The 24,418-nt window shown below is 49.5% G+C and overlaps 1 protein-coding gene across 6 annotated transcripts in view; it reads right to left on the bottom strand.

The window, feature by feature from the left end:
• Nucleotides 1-24,418, bottom strand: part of EXOC6B (exocyst complex component 6B) — a 292,399-nt gene that overhangs the window by 127,661 nt on the left and 140,320 nt on the right. For all 6 annotated transcript variants that reach the window (XM_080592091.1, XM_080592089.1, XM_080592092.1 and 3 more), the window contains exon 8: nt 23,016-23,084. In XM_080592091.1, the coding sequence (XP_080448217.1) occupies nt 23,016-23,084 (69 nt within the window). The remainder of the gene's footprint in view (nt 1-23,015; nt 23,085-24,418) is intronic.

Raw genomic sequence — 24,418 nt, 5'->3', positions numbered from 1 at the left:
TTGAAGATTTCTGCTAGGACTACACCACAGCAATTCAGTTCAGCTGAAATCACTTTCCCTCTTCCCTCCAACTGAGCCTTCTAATGGCACCGAGCAGAGTTCCTCCCTGCTCACCCCACCCTCGTCACACATTTCTTCGGAAGGCACATTTCTTTCGAAAGGCCAACAAGTCATCCCTCACGGGGCTCCGCTTCCAGCGCAGCCCTGCCGTCCTCCCGGCCCCCTCCGACACCACAGGCCTCCGCCGGGGCCTGTTCGCCTCGTGACTAAACTTCTCCTCGTGGCGTGACCAAATTCTCCTCAGGCTGTCACCAGGTGGTGGGAGAGGCAGAGGCCCCCAGGTCGGGGGGGACGGGGCAGTGGGACACACGTGTGTCCCCCTCCGCCCAGAGCTGAACACACCGAGCCCACTTTTCGGCTCCTCGGCCACCAAGGACAAACCACAAGGTGGTATTTTTTCAAAATTATTTACATTCCCGTTTTACTGGTGGCTTGAGGAAAGCAAAGCACTTGAACCAATTTTATAATAATGTTCTCCACACAATAAATGAATTTGGAGTGCAGTTGAACAGGAGACGTTTTCCACAGACACTAGAAGCAAGAGTGATCTGAGCTGGGCTGGAGATGCCATATGAAGGATTCCCTACAAACCCGCCTCCCCCTCCGGGAGAAGCCCCTTCAGCCCCACAGGGTGCCTGGGAGGCGGTGGGTGCCAGGTCCTCCTTGTTCCAACCCCACAAATGGCTTTAAGCATAGCAGAGGAGAAGGAACAGCAAAGACCTTTGAAAGCTTTCCCCAAAAAAATGTAGGCCATATTCACATTTTAACAATTTCCCTAAAATTTATGGCCCGGAGACCTGCCAATTTGACCAAAGCCCTCTCCCGTCCAATGCACTGTTCCCTGCATTTTCCTTCTTGAGCCTTTTCTGAATGGCCCAAGACTTAGGGACTCTCTCATGAGAGCCTATTCCAAAGAAAAACTTCTCCTCCCAAAAATCTCTCTTGACACTATTCACATTTTTCTTGTCCACTATTTCATCCGTTTCTCTTAAGTGCATTCCTCCATCATCCCCCTAGACCTTTTCATCGCTCGTGTATTACATTTTCTCAAGAACGGGAAGTCTTTCTTCGCCTTGGTGGCAGTTTTAGCTAGACCACCCAGTTTCCCACATTTGACCTACTTAGGACAATACAACTTATCAAGTCTTCAGATAATATTATTCCTCTTCTATACACTCTATTTTAATATCATTTTCCTCTGGGTGAAAAAACAAAAAGCAGAAAAAAAAAAAGAACCAAACAAACAAAAAAACAAACAAACAGAAAGAAACCACACCAAAAAAATACCCAGAACAGACTACAAGACCCCATGTTTTATAGACTACTCATCTGGAAACACCACGTAGTAGTTACACTTTGATACAATTCCCCTCTCACAGCCCCAGGCCCGGCGGTTTTTCCCACATTTAACCAATCCCGTCATTACCTCCAGTTTTCAAAGACAAGGCTTGGGACCTGCATGCTGTACGCAAGGTATCGGGAGAGGTGACTGAGAGCATCTCCAGGCCGCTCAGCCAGGCTCAGCCCCTGGTAGCAGCCACCAGAAGCGTGGGCAGGTCCACCAGCTTCTGCCCGGGCAGGGAACTGCCTGAATAAAAGATTTATTCCCCAAATCTCCCGAGTGTTTCAGCATGGCACAGTACTCGAGCCCAACACCACCTCCATCAGCCAGTGCTTCGCTAAAAGCACCTGAGCAGAGCTGACCCACGTGTGAGCCCAAAAGCACAGAGCTGTGCGTGTACATGCCCGGTTCCTGCCTGCCATGTTCCCTTGATGGGAAACAACCCAGCTTCTTTTATTTCTTTTCCTTTTTCTCTTAAAAGCAGCTATTTTTTTCTAGTGAAAACCAGCTGCACCTGCAACATCTTTTTCTTCCTTGAGGAAAACCGTGAGGCACACGCGGCTCTCACGCAGCGCGTGGCACACGAAGGGCTGCTTGCTGCAGGGAGCAGGTCCCAGCCGCAGCCTCTCTGACTTCCAAATTCACCAGGGCACTTCTACAGAAGTGAGACACGGCTAACACGTATCATTAGAGAGGCACTGCTCCTCCTGGGTTTCTTGTAAACTCAATCCAAACTGTAAGGAAGTCAGGGAAGCATGCTGGGGAGAGGAGAAGGAGGCCCTTTTCTTATTTACTCATTTAGTTTTAATTACAACAGGTTTCCCCCACTTCTCATTCTCTTTATTTAAGCAAGCGGGAAGAGTCCAAAGCTACACTTCCAAACTAGACATTTATTCTAATCACCGGTCCAGGAAAAACCCTCAATAATGCCTCATATTTTTAAAATTACCAGGCAAAATTTTCCTTCTCAAATTAGCTGCAGAGTTCACAGAGTTGGCAATGAGAGGCAGATAATTAAGATCGTAGATGAGCTCCAACATAAGGGAAAACAGAATATAATCGCAAGAATGCAAAAACAACAGCTGAAAAAAATACAAGAAAGTTTCATAACACAGGAGCAGCGGAGAGCTGAAAGCAAATCTAGTTGTCAATTACATGGGAAAAGCATCCTCTAAGCTTTATTCTGCTATTGTCCTCAGCAAATAATTAAAATGCGCAGTAAAATGGGACTTTTTTGATCGAGAACACGTAGACATATTCTGGGTTAATAAATTTCTGCTAGCTTGGAAGCAGAAATCCATTCCATGTACTTAATGCAATGCAAATTTACCAGCTGCGTGTAACTGGGCAATACGTGCCGTCGACAACCCATCCCTCCCACGGGGACATCACCGCCTGCACCCTGGCAACATCACTAGCCCATTCCCCAAAAATGTCATTACCAAGTAAGCAAGGTGATGTGTGATGACAGACCAGATCTATATGCCAAGTAGATTCCTGCCTTGACAAACTCAAGTTGTGATTAGTTCAGTGTGTGGACACCAGGTAACCACATATGCAAAACGAGCAGGAACAGCTCCCCGTTCACTCAGGACAGCCTTCAAATCCACTGAGGAACGTCAACCACGCCATTCTCAGCACTGTAGCTCTGGTTTAAGCACACAGGCCAGCGATGACTTTGGTTGTCTTCCTTTTTGGCGAGAATCTTAAACCCACGGTCCACCTAGATTTAGTAATTGTATTAGTATTAGTACTTGCTACTGCATGACCTGGACTTCTCTTGAATTTATCTCTGGCCTTCACTGGCTGTTCATCCTCCTTTGACTTGGGTCCACAAAAATTCTCAGTGACATGGTTTGGGAATTCTCCTGCCTTTAATAGAGACTTCCACAGCATCTCACAAAAGCACAGTGAGATCTGCCACAGATCAGCAGCTCTACTCCTATCCAGGCACCTCAAGGGCTTGCACAAAGGTTTCCTGAGAAGCAGATCAGCAGATCAGCGTTCTACGATCTATGAAAGTCTGCCTTCACAGCCTCTGCTCCTTGATCACAAGGAGAATTAAACGTGGCGCTCCCAAAATCCAAAACAGCATACCCAAGTTAAGACATCATTTTGAATGATGGATCAGCTCGATGGGTAAATACCTGGTTGGATGGTGGGGGTCTGAAGGTTGCGGTTAATGGGCCACGCTCTACATGGAGGCCTTTAACAAGTGGAGAACCACGACGGGGGTTCTGGGACCTGCCTTGCTTAATGTCTTGAGTGACCTGCAGGAGGCCACGGACATGGCCTCAACTGCTTTCTAGATGAAACCAGACTTGGGATAAAGTCAGTACGCTCGAGGGCAGGGATACTGCCAACAGCCTGGAGGAACAAGCCAACAAGAACGTGATGAAATTCAACAAGGCAATGCCGAGTCACACACCTGGGAGAGGAAGACCCCTGGAACCTCTTGCAGCAACACAGACCGAGGAGAGCTACTTTAGGAGCACTGCTGTGGGCAAGGTCCGTAAGTCTGGGGAGACAGCAAGCTGAACCAGAAGCGTATCCCTGCAGCAAAGGCAGCCAAAAGCATCTGGGGATCTCACAGCAGCCTTCCAGTATCTACACGGAGGTCACTGAGAAGACGGAGCCAGGCTGGCTGTTCATGGTGGTGCATGGTAGGAGACACAGTGGGCACAAAGGAAACAGAGACATTCTGACTGGTTTTAACAAAAACCTTTTTTACAGCAAGAACAGTCAGGCAGTGGAAAATGTTTCCCAAAGAGGTTTTGCAGTCCCCATCTTTGGAGATTTTCAAGACCAGACTGGCTAAGGTCCTGAGAACCCTGGTCAGAACTCACAGGTGACTTGCTCCAAGCAGGAGATTGGACTAGAGAGATTTTGAAGATTTTGGACTACATGGAGATTTTGAAGCCTCCAGGTATTTTTACACATGGCTTGTTTCCCATCCCAGTCTCCAAATGTCCTGGTCACCAGCCATTTCCGACGTGTCACGTCCTGTGAGGAGGAAGGGCCAGAACTGGGGCTAGAACTCCCATTTTGAGGATTATGTTCATGATTTAGCCAACCCCAGTCTCATTTCAGCAAGTAACAGTATATTCCTTCCCCTCCGTGTCACTGAGCAAGGGCGCTGTGATTTGTCACCCCTCACCTGGCTGAAACGGCCCCTGTAGCTAGTGTTTCATTTTAATTTGGGTAGAAGTGCCAAACAACGCCTGGCATCGGATCAGTGCTGAAGAGACACTCGATCAAACCCGGATCGGATCTCACTGCTACTCCCCTCTTGTACCCCAGAGTTTCGTGGGCACACACAGGATCAGACCCACACATACAATCCCTGTCCCGATGGGTCAACAACCCACGGCGGCCCTTCGGAGGTGACATACTTTGCCAAAAGCAGCATCTAAGTTCTAAAATCCTGCAAAGTAACCACCTTGTGCCTCCAAATTACCTAAAATAGGCAGTTTGTTTTAAGGGAAAACAATCAGCTGGCGCTTAAAGAACCCAGCAGAAGTTTGTAGGCTAGTTAGAAATAAGACACAAAAAAAGATGAGCTTGGAAAAATACATATAACAAGCCACGAGGATCTCTCAAAACAAGAGAACAGTAGTAGCCAGTAATGAAACACAAAGAAGTCCGACTGCTAAGCAGATGCTTAACTTTAAAAACATAAACACTCCCAAGGAGCTCTACAGAGACACCCGGGTACGCACACAGGTGCTCCAAAGTGAGCATGTAAGCGCCTTGCTGAATCAGGATCAAAAAGGAGGCCCTTGCTCAGCCCGATGGAACCGCCTGTTTACTGTAAACACCACCTCGATGCCGAAAACAAAACGATAAAGCTAACCAGAAAATCGCGTGGGGGGAAGAGAGCGCGGCGGCACGGCGAGCGCCGCGTTGGAGGCGAGCCTCTCCCTGCGAGGCCCAGCGGCCGTCGTCCACGGCCCGGCCGCCGTTCCCTCGTCCTGATGTCTCCCGGCCGGACCCGTTTGCTGGCCAGCACCTCGCTATGCTGTGAGCCTCTTCTGACAAGCAAAAGGGCCATGGGCATGCACACGGAGGCGTTTCCTTCTGGCCGGCCCAGCGCCGGCAGGATTTGGCCTCGGCCCTACCCAGCCCTGCCTCCAGCCGGTGCCCAGGATGGAGGAACATAACCCATTTCTTCTGTAAAGGGGTAAAACCCAGGCTTCGGTGTGTCACGTGAATTAGCACAAAGCAAATTTGATGTTCTGTGGCTTGCCACGCCGATAGGAACAGACTGACTTCCTGGACTTTAATTCAAGCCCTTAAAAATTGAGACGCAACACAGCCAAGGAAGGCCAAGGAGCATGGCTGCAGGCCACACCGAAGGAGCAAAGCGCTCCTCGTGCCGCAGTCCTGAGCCAGGCAGGTGAAAGAAACCCTGAGAACCGGCGAGAGCTGCAGAAGCAGAAAGCCAGCCCAGAAGGAGCCACAGGAGCTCTAGCGCTCCCTTTCCTCCCTCAAGGAAACAAGGCCATTACCCCCCCGCCTCGCTGCCCGAGCTGGGGGCACGCATTGTTCCCCGGCCCTGCCGCTAGGAAGCAATATCTATTTTCCATTTAGAGGAAGGTAAAGCCTTTAATTTCACCCTTCTGGCTGCAGCTGGAGTTCCCTTTTAACTGCTTGGCCAGGGGAGTGAAGACAGTTTTATATGGAAGAAAATGCTGAAAAGGCCACTTTAATATGCTTGCATGTGAAAAGGGGAGAGCTTTTCATACCGCACGGTAATGAGGGTCAGCGGGATATTACACTTCGCCATATGGCTAATTTGCACAGCAGGTCAAACGCTCTATTTGCTTTTTAAAGACAGCCCTATAGATTAAGCTGCGCTAAAACAAAACAAAATAAAATAAAATAATAAAAAAAAAAATAAAGAAGCGTGAGCAGGAGATGCCCTCTAATGTTCAAGCCTGGAAACGGCTGGGCAGGAGGGTTGGCTAAAAATACGTAAATAAATAAGATTAAGGGGCCGAGGGGGCAGGGACGAGGCGCAGCGGTGCCCGGGGGATCCCCGCGATGGCACAACCCCGGTATCGCCCCGTAGCCCGCAGCAGAGGCCCCGCTCGGCCCTGTTTGTCTTGGCGCGTGCCCCGCGCCGTGGCCCAGGCGTGACCCGCCGAGGCGCTTCCGTCCCCGGGCTCGCGCGGCTCCCAAAAAATCTGGTGGCTGAAGATTACGGAGCCGCCCCGGCCGGGCCACGCGTTTGAAGAGGGTACACAGGCTGATTAACGAGCCTGGCTTTTGTAATCGCCCTCCCCGCCGCCGCTGCCGAGTGTTAATTTATTAAATACCTTAACAAAGAGCCTTTATTAGCGGCCGGAGCTTGGCGGGCTCCTTTCAGAGCGCTGCTAGCTACGTCTAATAAAGCTTTAATTGACTACTGCTTTTCCCAACCTCTGACCCGGGAGCACAGGCAGCCGGCTGCGCCGGCCAAAGGGGCAGCCCCGGAGGAGCTCCCGGGCCGAGGCCGCTCGCGGGGACGCGCTTGGGAGAGTCCAAGGGAAGGGAAACCTGGGGCCGAGTGCTCCTGGGGCACCGAGGAGAAGCCAATTCACCTCCCCTTCGGCCTCTGAGAGATGCTTCCCAACAGGAGGAACATTCGATGCGGTGATAAGCGTAGAGTTTTACGGCCTGCGTGATACAGAGTGGAGCAAAACGCTGTGTTCCCAGGTAAAGATCAGGGAACGGAGAAACGGAGGTGGAAGAGAACCAGATCCCAGAGCCCACCAGCTCCCCAGCCAACGCTCCCAACTGCTGGTGCCACATGGTAGAGCAAAAGCCAACACTTCCCCCAGCTCCCTGAGAGACCTACGTGAGGTGGGGGCCAGAAGGAGAAATCCAAAGCTCCACCTAAATCTCAGCTTTGATCATGACCATGGGTTCCCATTATCCTACGATGGGGAAACCATCGCCGAGGCTACAGAAAATGACCGCTGACAACGTGGTGGGAAATCAGAGAATTAAAAACTTGCTTTAAACTCTGAAAAGAAAAACCAAGAAAAGCACAGAGACACCAAAACTGTACAGCTGCACCCTCAGCGTGGCGGAAGGGGCAGGTAACCCCCATCACAGGCGAGCTGTTCCTGCTGCTAGCCCTGCTCCCAAAATTTTAACCCAGGTCTCGAATATTTTGCCTCAAAGCTCAGAAGCTGGAATCAAGAATGCTGCACAGCTACCTAAGCTTTCATTGAAAACAAATAAGTAGGTATTTCTAACCCTTCTAACTGCAGAAAAAAAAAATGAAGGTATCAAAATGAGGATAAAGTGCACTTTAATTGCTCAGTCCAGGAAAGAAATATTTTTTCAAAAGTTCTTTCACCTCACTCGTGTTTACCTACACTGGCAAAACTGGGAAAATTCAGAAACTCCCGGGTTTAAAAGAGCAGTAGCCTCAGTTCTGCGTAGCAGCTGGAAGTATTTCAACCTCATTAAAATAAAATAAAATAAAATAAAATAAAATAAAATAAAATAAAATAAAATAAAATAAAATAAAATAAAATAAAATAAAATAAAATAAAAGCCCAGAAATGTTGATGTCTCCCCAAGCTTTGGCACCACCAGAGCCCAGAGCTCCTGCCTGTGGTTCCGCAGCAGTGCCCGAGCACTGCCCCGAGCCGTGTCCTGCCTGCACAGGGCTCACGCAGAGGCAGGGCGTCAGAGGCAACTACAAAAAACCTGAATTTAGCCAGCAGGAACTTCCCAGGTTCCAAATTCCACGCGTGCAAGTGCTGCGTGGTGGCAGAGCCCAGCACAGCCCCGGCCAAGCACCCTGCCCCTAGCACCAGGGGAAAAACCTGATCCAGGCCCCTGGGCGAGCACTGCCCGGCTTTTCCAGCACCGGCTCTCAGCTTCCAGCGACCTCCAGCGCGGGGACGGCCCGAGCCAGGAGCGGTGTTGCTTTTATTTAATAGCCCTTGATGGATTTTTTTCCATCAGTTTGCCCAACTGCTGGCGGTGCCCACGTAAACTTGCAGTGTCCGTGGGACCTTGTGTCAGAGCTTCACAGAAAAACAGAGGTTACGGATCAGAACACACCAAGCCTTTAAAAACTAAATGAAAACAGCGCTTACACTTTCATATTTTCTCTTCCAAAAAAATCCCACTTGCCTGACAGCGCTGGAAGAAGCGACTCGCCCTGACGGGCAGCCCAGAGTGGCCAGAAGCCACCAAAAGCCCGCAGCCGGTCCCCCGAGGGGGGGACATCTCCGTGGTGGCTTTGCAGGCGACCAGAGCCCCCGTGGCTGAGCAGGGGTCGCCGAGCCCTGGGTGCTCTTATCTTCAAAGGCAGACGGGGCCGAGCACGCAGCAAAGCTCCCCCTGAAACCGCAGGACAAAGGCACCAGCACGGCTCTATCTGCGTGGTGGATCTTTCTCTCCCCCCAATAAAGTTTATTTCCGCAGGCAGCGGAGCCTTTGCAGGGGTCTGCCGGGCTGCAAAGTGCAATTCTGGAAGGAATTCCACCACCAAAAACCCCCCATCTCTCCCCAAACGCAAGCCCGGGTCCAGCTGCTGACAAAAGGTTTAAGATCGTACCCCAGGGACTCTGCTGCTCATCGAAATCTGGGGGGAAGGACTGGAAGGACTGAGCCTACACGCTCAGACAAAGTGCGCTGAAGAAGAAAGGGAGAACAAACCTCCCTACACACGAAACAGATGGTTGCTCTCCTCCACGCGATTTTTAAACAAAATCCCAAGCAGCGTGCCTGGCTTCAGACACGCTCGCGTTGGGGATTGCCCTCACGACTCACTTCACGTTCCCACAGCACCCCAGGTAGCTCTGCAAGGGCAGAAGGGGCAGCAATCCCCTCCCTAAAGTCTGCTCCCCTGCGAGGAATTTAACCTCTGCGAAGCTAAGGAGAAAGGGTGGTTTTCACAGGTATGTTCGTCGCTTGCTCGGAAAGCAGAAAAGTCGGAGGCAACAGCCAGGGGAGAGGACCAGGAGCAGAAGCCCTGCCTCTGCTCCAAGGCTCCATCGACGTCCCACATCAGAAATGGGAGGACCTTGCTGACCAGAGTCCACCCGGACCCAATGCCCTTTAATTGATTTTAGGTGAATCCTAGACGAATCCCTACCAGCTGACTGCACAAACCCTACACAGCCGTGTTCTGCTCTGCCCCACGCTCGGCTGGGTGCTCACCGCCGCGTCCCCGCTCCTGCCCGGTGCAGGCGCCTGCAGCTGAGCCTCGAGGGAAGCTGAGGGCAGGTACGAAGCTGCACCCAGCCCAGGGCAGGGATTTTCGCGAAATTCAGGGATTTTCAGGGTGAAGCGAGTTCTCCCAATGTGACAGACGAGCGGCCATAGTAAATCTTCCAAGCCATCCAAGATGCAAATCCCCCTTCAATCACATTTTAATAGGTTGAAATGTCAACCAGAAACGTGTTTTCTTTTCCATTTAGTAACAGTAGGAAAACACAGCGTATTTGCTACTGCTCAGTCATCAGTTTAGAGCTGCCGGGTTCATTTAACGAGAGCTTGGCAGCGCAAGGCTTTCAGCTTCTGCTACACAAGTGTCATTTGTTTTGTTATCCTGCTTCGCCAGGACTGGGTACCGCAGCTTTCCCTTAAACCACACCAAACAGAAGACTGTTGCCCCAGTCCAACATGCTATTTAACATCACATCATCCCAGCTAAAGAGTTGCTTTGCATGTCTCAGCACCGAACACATGGCCAAACTTCCAGAACTGTATTTCTGTATTTACCAAAACAATTCTCAATATTAAGAATAAATACGTTCATCCAGAAAGAACGCACAGAAAGACTCCAATACTTTAAAATATTTCCCCTGGGGGCTTTTCCTGATCTTAAAAATCGTACTTTTTAATAGCTAGGAAAAAAGGAGGACTCCAAATTTGGAGTTGCTGTGCCTGACAAATGAAGTGAAGCGCAGAGCGCACTGAGCTGTAAAAGGCGAGAAGGACATTAAACTTTTCTGGGATGACAGCTCGAGCCTTCACAGTTCCTTGGAGTTAATACTGCTCAAAAGGAGCAGAAAGCAACGTGCACAAATTAAGATTTGTTGGAGAGCCTAATCTTCTCCAGTGATTAATAGTCTAAAGTTTATCTCTGAGTGGTAGCAGCACAACAGAGGATCCAACGCACGTTCGTACCCAGAAGACCGGTGACACTGATAAGCAGCCAAACAAAAACCATTTCTCCATATTTTTAATAGCTCTGATTGTGTTTTCGGATGACAAAATACATCACGTAACAGTGTACGTTTCTAAAAGCTACACCAGGGCCCAGGACCATACACAAAGAGACCTTTGGCCCTCCCAGCGTCTAATGGAATATTTCCTGTAAGCCTTCCAAGGACCGATACACAAGAGACCTTCTCTCAGCACAAAATGGCTTTTCTGCATCCGTCTGATTTCTGCTTTTAGACTTTCCAGTCATCTGCATGCCCCTCCCGAGCACACCCACCCGATCCACCTGCTCCGATCCACCACGGATCTCCTCCCCAGTATGCCCACGGACACAAACTGGTCCATGCTGGGTCGTAAACCACCTCGAGGCACGGACGATGACCTTCTGTTTGTTTGGTACGACCGAATGGCTTTGGATGCTGCAACTTGCCACGAGGCACAGAGAGACAAGTTTGTCTCCTGAGTTGTCTGACTTAGTTACCCAGGATTAGATCCTCGCATCCCAAAAGCTGTCAGATTCCCAAGTGGACGGATGCTGACTTCAGAACAAAGATCCTACCACCTCCTACAAGTTCCTACAAAGATACTACAAATTGCTAAACATTCCCATGGGAATGGGAACTCTTCTACAAAAGCAGTCTTGTAGTATACATCTGTCCCCACTGCCTCTCAACCTTAGAAATTTTGAAATGCCCAAAATAAGTAATTTTGACCTTTTTGATTAATCAGAGCCCCCTTTCCAGAGCCGCTCGGCAGCCACACAGCACCATCGCTCAGCGAGGAAGCAGAGGAGCTCAAGACCCAGCCGGCCTCAGAGCAGAGCTCGGCCTTTCACCGCGTCAGACATGCGCAGGGACACATACATCCTCTGCTTCAACTAGCCCTGCCTGTGAAACCTGAATGATAGGCGAGTGTTTTGTAGGGGAAACCGTAAAAGAAAACATAACAAAGCTATGCAGGGCTAAGGTTCTCCAGCTAACATTAAGGAGCTTCTCCCAGACAAATACTGGCACCCACCAAATCAATCTTTATTTTGCAGCGCAGGATGCAAGGCAGACACAGAAGGAATCACTTCAAGTATTTCTGAAGGCCCCCAGTGAGCTCGTATTTTAATACCTGCACTGGAAACTACATCCATTTTGCACTGAGTGTTTCTTTCATGCCATCCCTCCTCCCAAGAAGCCAACACCTTTGGTCTGCAGCACCCAGCCCTCCGCAAACCGACAGGCTCCGAGCTGGAGGAAGGCGATCGCCCAGCCCCGCACCGGGTAATGCTCTGAAGAAATCACTGCACGCTCAAACAATGGGATATTTGTCAAAGTACAGCTTGATCACCAGCAATCATCTGTTTTTCATAACTACATTTGACCTAAACTGAATTGACTGAACAAGTAGCCTGTGTTTTTCATTCTGGAAAATGCGGCGTCGCAGCTCCCTCTCTCCCCCTCCCCCCCTTTTTAAGTCATACTTTTCAAAAGTTACAAAGCGATGATGTAGGCAGATATTTCCTCATTATAAACAGCAGCGGCTAAACATTTTCAGGTTGCATTTTTGGCGATCTCCTCGTGTTCCAGGTGACCTGCAAGGTTAAGCGTGGGGGGACGTGCCTTTTTTTCAGATGCTTGCTTTCCATCCAGCCTCTCTGCAGAGAAAAGCACGGCCCAACGCTCCCAGTGCAAAAAGGAGCAGAGAGCGTTCCTAACCACATGCTCTTCTTTCATGATGTACTTAAAATTCATTAAAACTTTATAATGAATGAGCTGCCAGGAAAAAAAAACAACAAAACACATTCAGGACAAGCCCACAGAGTCTTCCATGCGAGGCCACCGCACACAAAACCTCTGGGAGGCAAATAGAAGAAAGCTCACCCTGGTCTCGAGGAAGGAAGGAAATTGGTCACAAGCTTTGCAAGGAAGGATGCATCCCCACAACTAATCAACTCTTGTCAGTGCTCCCATCAATTAAAAAATAAATAAATCAATCGAGAACAGCACAGAACGAGCCCTTTAGAAAAAAACGAAGTACAGGCACAGAGGGAGGCGAAGGAGCCAAGGGAAGGGGAAGATAGAGGAAGAGGAGGCAAAACCTAACGAGAAGCTTGCGATCTGCAACAGACCTCAGCCGTTCTTTTCTTGCCTGCTCACCAGTTTGTTTTAAGCTACGTGCCTCCTACCAGAGAGCTAATCATCACTGACAGACAGGAGTCTGCACTGACTGCAGAGACTCGCAGGGAAGAAAAGTCACCAAATGGGGATATTTCCATGAGGAGACAGTGCTGTCCTGCTGGATGACTGGGGTTCAAAGCCCAAAGGGTTCTGCAATCAGGAAGCTCCTCTTTCTCCCCTCCCTCAACTCAGGCACAAACTCGGGAACGAGCAAAACCGCCCCCGCCGTGCACGTTGTACTCGGGTGGAAGGACGCTGCTCATTGCTAGGAGTCTTCCACAAAACGTTGGGGTTGGAAAATTAAATCTGCATATTTGTTCTTCCAGCACAGACCTGGGGAATGGCCAAAGAGGACAGAGAAACACAACCAAGAAAAAGCCTAATGCAGGACCTCCTGTTCCAAGTGCCATCGAAGGGGAGCAGGTTCCCTATTTCGGACACCTGTGATGGGCAGGACATCGTGTCCCAGCAGCTGCCTGCAGGTCTCCCCATCTGATGACTAGCTGTAATTTTTTAAGGCAACGATCTGCATGAACCGAATTCGGACAGGCACAGGGGATGCTGTGCTCCCAACCAGCAGCCAGCCGGCACGACCTCTGTTTTGACCAGCTCCTGCCTCTACCCACCTAAACCCACACGTGTGCCGAAAACGGTTAAGTTGGAGAGCCCCCGTTTTCCCGTGCACCCGTTTAGTTGTGGGGTCTACACCCAGAAAGGGGATGAGGCTTCCTGTCCAGCAGCTGTAGGAAACACGCTCCGTGGCATACCCAAGTTATTGCTGCAATAAAAAGCTTGGTGTTTAGTTCTGCGCGTATCCTTTGGTTAATATTTGAAACGATTACTAAAGGGAACAGGCCCGGCTTTTCAGGCTGCATTACTCCTAGCAGTTTTCACCCTGAAGGATCCCAAAGCTTTTCAACGCCGTGCGACAACCACGGCTGGGGCAAGAGGCTTCAGGCAAGCAGGAGGGTGGAAGCCAGAGAAGAAGTTTTAAAGGCTAGAGACAAATCCCTGCTCTCCTAACAGCTCTTGTAGGTTGCTCAGTGTCTCTGATTCAGTCTCAAAGCAGAGAGCCTAGAAGATCCTAAGTCACCCAGAGCTCCAGGTACCGGCTTCAGACGATAAAAGACCTGAGCCACCTTTTTTAGCAGTCAAACCTCTCCTTCTGAGGGATTCAGGTAGCACAGAGCCAACTCGAACCTCTCTGAGGGCAGCGCTCACCTCCCCACACGCTGCACACATCCCTGCCTTTGTGCACAGCGATTACCAGCCCCCCGAATCGGAGCTTTCCCATCGCTGTTCGGCCGAAGCCGCCTGTTGATCGCGGGGCTGAAGCACCTCCTGCATTGGGACTGCGGGGTGCGTGCTTCTCATCTCCCCGCGGCTCGGCCACGGCCGCCCTGCAGCGAGCGGCTCCTGGAATGCGACGGCAGCGTTTGTTCATTGTACGGGCCCGGCCTTGTTTCCACATTTTCCTGAACAAAGGACTGAAACAGAGGGTATATGCGTCACAAGCCCGTCCTGAGCATTGCTCACCCTTTCCTGCGCAAATATTTGTAAACAGATTGAGAATTAATGTCCAGCCAACTCGAGACCCTTCATAAAAGAAGGGTTTTATTGAAAACAGGATGGCAATCATTTCCCAGAGACGCTGCATATAGGCCTTTAAGATGAGAAACAACATACATAGCAGGAAAACAGCAACCCGCAGCTGTGCACCCAGCCACTTTGTGAGACGCATAAAACATGGTGGCTTACTATTTTACAGCCCCCTTCCCCCACAAACACACGGCCTTCTTAAAAAAGTATGTATGTGAAGTTTCTGGTCAACATATGATAATTCCCCTGGGGCTCATTTATGTAGAAAACACACAGCTCCCCTAACGCGAGCAGCTCTACAGTCCTCATGCAGGACCTTCCCAATGCCTCTTCTTCTACCAGCCTAAAATACTGGGGACAGGACATTTTCCCAACGTTGCTCCAACTCTGGAGGGAAACAGCATCTGATTCACCAGGGTCAAATTTGGGTCTGGTGCTATGTCGCAACATCTTTCACATGTCACTGTGAACTGGCACTGCTGGGACACAAAACACCATTGTTTTTCCTTTGTTTGGTGGGTGGGTGCGCGTTTTCTTCCCTTCGGAAGCAAAAATAAGTCCCAAGTATTTACTGCCAGCATCAGCCCGTTGGAAAGGTGTCCAGCCGCAACGAAAGGAAAGGTTAAAAGTGTGTTGTGAAAGAGCAGCCGGAGGGCTACGGGCAGACGACACATTGAGGCAAGGCCAGCAGTGGCCACCAGGATAATTCCGGGAGCTGGAGCACACCACACGGGAGGAAAGGCCGAACAAATTGGGTTTGTGAAGTTTAGAAAGGAGAAGGGTGAGGGAGCATCTAATGCAGGGTGTCGGGGTACACGCAGCCAGATTCCTCTCGGAAAGGCACAGCGAAAGGAGAGGCAACAGGCAAAATGCAGAAAAATTAAAATTCATTTTAATAACGGGGGAAAACCACAGTCAGGGCGGTCAGGCACCAGAACAGGGACCCAGAGGGGCTGGGGAGTCTCCGTCCCTGGAGGTCCCCAAAGCTCAGCAGGACGTGGCTCTGAGATACCCCAGGTAGCTTCAGGCTTAGCCCTGAGCGGACTGTGGGACCAAAGGCCTCCAGGAGGCTCTCCCAGTCTAAATTACGAGGCTATTACAAGACTGGAAGAGAAGAGATTTAATGGAAATGCTTGATAGAGATTTGCCTTTCTGTTAAATTGAGTTTTACCTTGGAAAACTCTACGCTCTTAGGGAAATTGTTTGCAAATTAACGCCCTTCCATCTCTATCACTTGTTATTTTTGAGATGCCGCCGCTTCTGGACACCACCACGAAGCTCTCCGAGGTAGCTGGGGCATGTTCCAAACACTCCTGGGACCCTGCTGAGTCCCAACACCAGGAAATGAAGCAAATCTTCAGCGAGAGCCTTCCCTCACTCACACAATACAAATAGCAGTGTTGGACTTTAGGATCCTCCAGCTGGCCTGAATTCTGCACCGCTAAGATGGATGCCTCACAACAAAATTAGTCCTGATCTCAGAGCTTCTTAGAACCAAAGGCACATGTTAGAACAACATGAAAAAAATAGCCTGCCCCTAGCAACTGGGAAAAGGTAAATGTTGCAAGGAAGGCTGAAACGATGATCTGAGGAACTACAGCACACTCAGCTCTCCTTCAGTCCTCGGGAGAAGAATGAGACAAGCCCTCCTGGACCCCACTTCCAGGGATACGAAGGAGAAGGTGGCTGGGGACTACAACACGGGTTTCACCAAAAGGAGCTATGCTGACAATGACAGACTGCTGCAAGAGCATGACAGTATTTATGGACGAGGGGAAAGCCATGGGTATCATGTCCTTTGACTTCAGTGGGGCTTCTGACATGGTCTTCCACAATATTCTCGTATCAAATTTAGGATGTGTCGGTCTCGATGAGCAATTGGCTGGGTGGCCAGGTTCAGAGGGTCGTGATTAGAGATGTGCCTTATGTGGGAGCTGGTAACAAGCAGAGAACCACGGCAGGGCAGCATCTTCGTCAGTGACTTGGAGGAGGCAATGGAGCACATCCACAACCACTTGCAAGGAACACCAAACTGGGGGGCAGAAGTCAATGCAAGCAAGAGCAGGGCCACCGTCCGGAGAGGTCTCGACAGGCTGGGGGCTGACAGGAGCCTGGTGAAAATACCTGAAGACCAATGCCCCGTCCCACACCTGGGAAGGCAGAAGCTCTCGCAGCAGCACAGACGAGGGACGGGCTGCCTGGGGAGCAGAGCTGTGGATGAGGACCAAGAGCCTTGGCAGACGGAGCTGAACGCGGGCCAGCCGTCTGCCCTGGCGGCAGAGGCAGCCAACAGCCTCCCGGGCTGTATTAACAGGAGCCTGGCCAGGAGATTGAGGAAAATGATTATCCCCCTGTACGCAGCACTTGTTAAGAGCCTATCTACATACTGCATCCAGGTTTGGGCCTCCCAAATTCAGGAAAGACACGGATAAACTGGAGCGAGTTCAGTGGAGGCCACCAAGATGGTTGGGGCCGGAGCACTTGCCCCACAGGGGGACGCACGGGGGTTTGTTCAGTCTGGAGGAGAGACTGCTTCGGGGGGACTCAACAGCCGCCCTACCGCCTACAGGGAGGTCGTGGACTTGAGTAAGTTCCCCGGAGAGATTTGGCAGTCTTGGTCCTTGCAGGTTTTCGAGATAAATCCCTGGGCAGCCTGGCCTGACCTCCAAGCTGCCCACTCTGAGCAGGAGGTTGGAGCAGAGACCCCGAGCTCCCACCCATCCCTCCACAATTCAACAAAATACCGAGCAGATCATTTATTTCCCATGGTCAGGACTAACAGGGTCAACCTCTCCGAGGCTGCTTAGGCTGGAATGGGATCGGGTGAGTCAGAATGAAATCAGTTTGAAACGTAAAATACCAGAACGTTTTCACCAAACAGAGCCAGGAGCGACCGAGCAGAGCTCTGCAAAGCCCTGGGAAAGCACGGCTGCTGTAACCTCAGGTGACAAGAAGTCTGCATCCGGGCTATTGTAGTAAATGGATCATTTTTTTTTTCCCTCCCCCTAACATGTCTGTTTTCCTAGCTGAATATTTTAAGAATCAAGGCTGCCTGTGATCATATCTGGGCAGCTTAGAATGAACACTGATTTCTTTGCTGCTTCTTTGATCGAAGCCAAGTGGTTTTCTCATGGGTAATAAGGTCACGGGGTTAAAAGAGCAATATGACAATTACAAAAGTTAAATCTATTGCCACTACAGACAGACACACTACCCGGGGTCCATTAGCACGTAGTACAGAATGGTTATCACAGGTCACTGACACCAGTTCACTCTAATGGCTTTTCCTGTGTCCTTATCAATGCGGTGCACAAAGTGTCTCACCCTCAGCCTTTCCCTATGATCTCAGTGCTGTGTTTATAGCTATCTAACTCCACCAGGCACCAGTGGGTCAGCCAAGTCAGCAGACAGTGAGATATGCCAGGACAGAGCGATGGGACAATCTGCAAAGTGTCTGAGATGAACAAGGAGTTACCAGAGATTTCGAGAAGGAAATTTTTTCCACTCCCACCCCCCCCCACCCACCCAAAAAAGAAAAGTTTAAACTGTTTAAGTTCCCAAGGACACAGAAGGAAAAACTTTACAACCCTGATCTCAAAAATAGAAGTAAGCCACAGACTTTCCATGGTACAGTTCGTATTTCAGTATCAAATAAAAGCAACAACTCGCCTTACAAAGAGAAAAAAGAGCTGCATTCATGTGCAAGAGAGGGTTGGGTAGTTCTTATTATTTAAGTTGTGGTTCCTCTAAGAGACTTTCTCTCCCCTTGAAAGAACAACCTCAATTGTTCTGCACGGTTAACAAAGAGCAAACATCTCGGTGCGCGCGCCGCAGCCCCCCGGCCAGGGTGGGCTTCGGAGCCCCGACCGCAACCGCTCCGATCGGGGGCAAGCAGAGGAGCAACCAGCCCCGGATTTATGAGACCACAAAGCCAGCAAGGGGAGGACTAACGAGCGCGGCACAACGGCTAGCACGCTTCTAAGAGGAATAAAAGACGCGATCCAAGCGTGGGGCTGGAAGGAGAGCAACGATACGCCGCGTTTGTGGCATCTCCCCCATCAGGTGCGCCGCCGTACGGCGCGGTGTTTCCCCGGGTCAGCCGAACAAGTCCCCTCGAAACACAAGGCTCCTCGGGGCTTACCAACCCCGGCACAGATTCTTCTGTCAAAATGCAGCGGCCAGGTTTAGCGATAAGCAGAAGCAAGCCCTGGCTTCTGCTCCCAAGGCCGTGCTGGCTCTGCAGAGCTAAGAGAAATACCGAGCTATAAAAAAACCATCACATTCATCACAAAAACAGGCAAGCCAAAACTTACCGAGTGCATGCAGCCTAAGCACAACGCATGTATTTTAATGCGGGAAGCTCACAGACCTTATACATTGATTATTTTTAATAGAGGTTTGGTTTGTTTTTCACTTGTTTCACATTTTTCTTACCTCTCCTAATGTATTTTTGTGCATCAAAGCAGCTGTAGGGTCAGGGAGGCTTTGGGTAGAGGCAATATAGCTGATAAAAACGTCAGTGGCAAGATATGACAAATTTATAGTAAATACCTGTCAACTGCTATTTATCTAAATTATCCAGCTCTGGGATTCTCCAGAAATACTTCATCAGCTAGGAGGCAGCTACGTTTTCAAGTCGGTATTTACATCAGAATCTGCTCTTTTTTTGCTGTTGGTGGTGGGGTTTTTCTTGGACACTTGTTCTTTACCCTAAAATGACCCCTTTGTAGCTCGGATCAAAGAGCTGGGAGTGTCAATACCAGTGTCTTCATGAACATGTTAAGAACCTCAAAGTAATTGGTAACCAATTAGCATAAAGCTTTAAAAACAAAAAAACAAAAAACCAACACACACACCACCTAGCTAAGACAAACCCTGAGCACTAACAGCGCTGGCTGAAGCAGGAGCTTAAGGGACTTAAATCACTGTCATCTGCTTCAGAAACCACTGCTTGGGAGCGCCCTGTGTGCAAACCATTCTACCTTTTTTTGCCTTTTTTTTATTTGTTTGTTTGTTTGTTTTTAATTCCTTTCTGCTCTTCGTTCACTGTTCGCTTTCTGACTTGCTGCAGCTTATGGGAAACATGAAACAAAAACTGCTTTTCATTTTATGTTATGTAAAGCAACGCAATTCCATGTCTTGGCCTTGAAATACAAGGCTCCCAACAGCTGTTCAGATGCTCCAGCAGATAAACCATCTGGCCCAAACCTCACCTCTCCTAATTTATTTTGGAGATCGATCAAAGCAACTTGAGCATTACATAGACTTTGGTCAAAGACAACATAAAAGATAAAAATGTCAATGGGAAAATCACTCCGCTGAAGTATTCTTGTTTCTTCTTTATATAATAATATTACCGTTCTCAACAAACTTCTCTATTAACTCAAAGAAAAGGTGTACCTGATACCAACAGCCCAGCAGCCTAACCACACTCGAGATGCATGTCCTTAAATAGCATGCTGCTGTTGAACACAAACTACGCGGGTTTCGGCGTTTAGGACACCCTAAAACCAGACCCCAACTTTGGCCAAGTGACCACGGAGCCCAGGACAGGCACCCAGGTGCTGCCTCCCCCTCTTACTCTTTCACACGATGCTCCTGGCTTCTGGACAATCACTGTGGCCTCGGCTCCAGCTTTTTTCCCTCCTGGGAAAGGGGCAGGATACATTTTTCTAGTATCACCAGGATGCCCGCTGAAATGCCAAGGTTGTTTAACGTTTACCGATTCATACCAACTTAAAATCTTACCGGTCACCCGAAAAGCCTTTTTTCATGCAATTCAAAGCATGTTTGTCCCATGCAGAAACCACCGATGGGGTAAGGACCTTTCGTTAGGGGACGTAAACCCAACTGGCTTACACCGAAGTCACGAAGGCAAAGGGGAGCTTGCAGCTATTACCCACGGTGGCCTTGTTCGCTTATCGAGACGTACGACTGCAAGTCCGACGCGCACACAGACACACTTGTGATGTTTGTGATGTTTTGTTCCATAACCGCAGAGATTCAAAGCGTCACCTACGCCCATTTGTTCCTCAAGACACCGCCAGCCGGGCCATTTCCCACACGAAAAGGAATCGCCGATGAATAGTCCCATAAAGCATCCCATCGGGGCCTGTCCTCCCGCTGCCGCGGCCGCGCCAAGGCCCGGCTCTCAATTAACCACCGCCTGACCCTTGTTCACTTTCTTTCCCCCTCCTCTGCCCTTCCTGAGAAAGTTCAGCGCTTCCTGGAAAAGTCTCCTTGCCTGTTTGATATTGTACTTCGCCTTGGTTGCTGAAGGAAGGATTTACAGGTGCCTGGCCCCGTCTGTAAGACCATGACCGAAGGCTGACCTCGTGTTACAATATGTGAACTTCTGCCCTGCTGATAAGGCTGGCAGATATGAGTAGGATTTTTCAAATAATCCTTTGGGAATTTATAAGCAGCACAGCCATAAAACCGAGGTGACTGGAAGGTCGATTTCACTAAAAATAATAAATATCTCAATGTTTATTCAACGTGGGCCTTTTTAACTGCAGGCCAAGCATTTAGATAACGCTATTGTAAATGACAAATATTAGGATTTTTTGGTAACTATTACATTATGATCCTTCCGTCTGACACTGATGTGGCCGTTTCCCTCGACGTTTGCTGGATCTTTGACATTGTTCAACTCCAGTTGGGCCTAGAAAGCCAGCGCGGGATTCAATCACGGGTCAGAAAGAGGGCAGTGTTCTTTTCAGGAGCCTTTTCTAGGGTTAGTTACCTTCTTCTCTTGCTCCTGTCTTACCAATACACCTTCAGAGCTCTTCCTTTTCTTTTTTTCCTAATTAACGTGGCGTTTGACTGAAAAAGGAGAGAGAGTAGGAGCAGAAGGATCGAATCATCTCAGCACAGGACGGAGGATGGGGACCCCCCGGCATGAAACCCTTGCACCAGGCCGAGCCTGGCCATGCCCAGGTGCAGTGCATCGCTCCCAGCTCCAGCAGAAGACGATCAAACCCAGATCTGCTGCAGAGCACTGGCCACGAAGCCTGGTTGCTGGAAGCAGCTCGTCCCTAACATACCTGGGAGGACCGCACAGCCAATTACTATCCAAGGCAGAAACCTAAAACAACAGGACAAGAAAACCCAGTGCCCCTCCAAGCCCTGAACCCACAAAACTGCAGAAAAAAAGGCAATTTGCAAGGCACAGAACAACTGCTATACCCATGAGTGAGAACTCCTCATCCTTCCCATAATAGCTTTCCGCATAAATACGCAGCCATACAACCTTGCAGTAAAGAACTGTATGTAAGCTACACAAATAGGATTTCTGAGCCTGTTTTCATTATACGTATTCTTCACTGAAGTTTCTCCAAATAAAGTGACACTTTGAAATCCACGAAGCATTTCAGCCCAGTTGTAATCTTCAATTAGCACACTCCCTGAACCAGGCTTCCAACGCCGTTTCTGAGCAGGAGGTTTTGTCCAAGATAAACAGAGTAACACATTTTGGGGAGGTTAACTTTTTCATTCCACCAAAAGATCGTGGCAACGTAGCCAAATTACATAATTATTAACAGATGAGGGCACAAAAAGATTTTATATAAATGTTTTTTATGACAATTCTTTTCCTTTTGCAAATTCATTTGTATGTATTGCTGGAGAGCCTGGCTTTAGAAGTGCCTTAAAAAACAATTCTCTCTCAAGCCTGGCTCCACTGTGGAAAGGGAGGAAAGCTGCTAACAGAGTACTCCTTTCATGTACTGCCTGGGCTTCAGATTGCTCAACCGCAGGAGCGGAGCGCTCTGAAAGCTCGCTCTCTGCAGCAGACGTCATTGCCCGCGTTGGGGAACAGACGCGGAGAGCACAGGTTCCCTCGGTCGGTAGACTTGCAGGCTGCAGGACTCGTATGCTGCGGAAGGCATCTTAGAAATTAAAAGTTGAAGTGCGAGCTACAAAAGGTCGTCTGGTCTGCCCTTGTTTTAAGCAAATCAACAGAAATGTGAAAACGTATTCGTAATTCCTGGGAGAATCCATGTGTGTAGCGCTGGGAGCTCTCCTGACAAATTCTCGAGACTGTGGCAATGCTCAGAGCTAGCACTTTCTAGCACGGCACTGCATGGCCAGCAACCAAACACAAACAGAACACCTTCAGTTTAACCATATTTTCCCGTGCATGCAAAGGAGAAAGAGCCTAGCTATTGGGAAACTGGAAGTGACACTGTGAAACTGTATATTGAGTACCATAGCAGCACATCTGGCCCTCTCAGCAATGTTTCAAGGGTGGCAAACTTCTCTTAAGTGCAACAAGCAATATATTTAAAATCATTTTCTCTCCCCAACTCCTCCATTTGCACTGAACAACGAAGTTTCTGTGGTCAAAGGAGAACTCTTCCAGGAAAACTATGTGACCAAGAAATACGCATTTGGCCTATTAGAAACCCAAGGCCTGCAATAGCTGCAGCAAACATCCCTTCACATTTCTGTGGCCTGTATGAAGTAACTGTGTGGTTTTTACCCAAATCAATCCAGCTCTGCAGGCACTGGCCTCCTTTCCACCTCAGGTAAGGCACTTCCTAGCTAGGTGCACATTCAAGCACAGTTCACAACCACTTCCTTCCAGGCAGCAGCGACACGAGGAGCAGCTCTTCAACTTCGTGTCCTATCCGAAGCGTCAGCCCCAGGCTCACAAGCAGCACGGATTCACTTACCAGGACGGAGTAGATGTGCAGGCATCGGTACACAGGCGAGAAGTCCACCAGATCCTGGGCCCCAGGCACCTGAAAGACAGCGGGAGGTCAGTGTGAAACACGCGGAGCACGCGCAGCAACGTGCAAGTCCGATGTATCACGGAGAGCCACGCGCACCTCTAACGTGTGCACGGCTGACAGAGACACGGAGATTCAGGGATTAACAACTAGTCATTGTTGCTGTCTGTCTACATAACTGTACATTTTTTAAAGTTTCTCGCAGTAGAAAATATTCACTTCACTCTTGCTCTGATTCCACTTCCCTGTGAAATCGCATCGCACCGTTAGTCAGCTCAGCAGAGATTTCATTTGGACCATAGGCTTAAATACAAGTTCAGGCATCCTGGCACAAGCTATTCTGGTACCTATGCAACATGACAAAAAAAAATAAAATAAAAATCTTATTTTCTACATTTCTAGTTTGATTTCTTTAAAAACACATTTTTTTTTCTTATTTTTTTTCTTTTCTTTTTTAAAAGAATAAGCCACACAGACTCCACCGCCTTTCAACAGCAACAGCGAGTCTTGCAGAGGGACAAGGAAGTGAATTTTTGAAGGGTGGGATGGAGGGAGGGAGGGGGAGACGAAGATCAGAGGAAAAATTTGCATACAAGAAGCTTGTGTCCTTTGGAGCTGTTCAAGCCAACAGAACATTAAGCTTGTTGGCCACGGCATAAAGCTAAAGCAAACCTCCTTCTCCCCCAAAATCCAGAGAGGAGAGGAGTGTTCTGTTGACATGCGGTGGAAAAAAGGGGAGAAAGATGAAAGGGACCAATGGACAGGCCTGGGAAACATGTTTATTTTTAATTACGCTTAAGAGGCATTTCTGCTAAGAAGGAGGTAGGATGAAGCAGAGAAGTTTCTGGCTGGATGAGGACGTGCAAGCCGCAATCAACGCTGCCCAAAGCGCCTGGGGCGAGCGATCCTCCTCATCTACAGCAATGGCTCCAAGCAGGGGAGTGCAGGAGTTATGGTCTGGAAAGGGAAAGTTGGGGATTTTGTTAAAAAGCCTCCTGTGCAATGTCAGAGCGGCGCTGGTAAGGAATCCCCTCTGTGCAAAGAAACGCTGCGTAGGTTCTTGCGAAGAGCTGGAACGAGGCAAATCGCTGGTGAAGGGGCACGGGGCATCCCGTCCCGCACCACCAGCATTGCTCCCAGACCCCAAAACTGCAGTTCCCGAGCGGTGGTGACGCACGAGGGCAGGGAGGGGAAGCAGTGGGCTGGCTCACTGGGGACAAGGCAGCCAACAGCTTTATTTGGGTTTGGCTCACGTCTCGCTGGGCTTCCTTTGCCTCCTGGGCACGAAGCCCTCCGTCGCGCCTCCAGAGCGGCTCTTACAGCTGGGAAGTTGGCTGCCCGGGAAC

Source organism: Anser brachyrhynchus, assembly GCF_964034855.1.
Source record: "Anser brachyrhynchus genome assembly, chromosome: 4".
Taxonomy (NCBI): domain Eukaryota; kingdom Metazoa; phylum Chordata; class Aves; order Anseriformes; family Anatidae; genus Anser; species Anser brachyrhynchus.
Note: the sequence above shows the minus strand (reverse complement) of the source record. Positions and strands in the feature narration are given on the sequence as shown.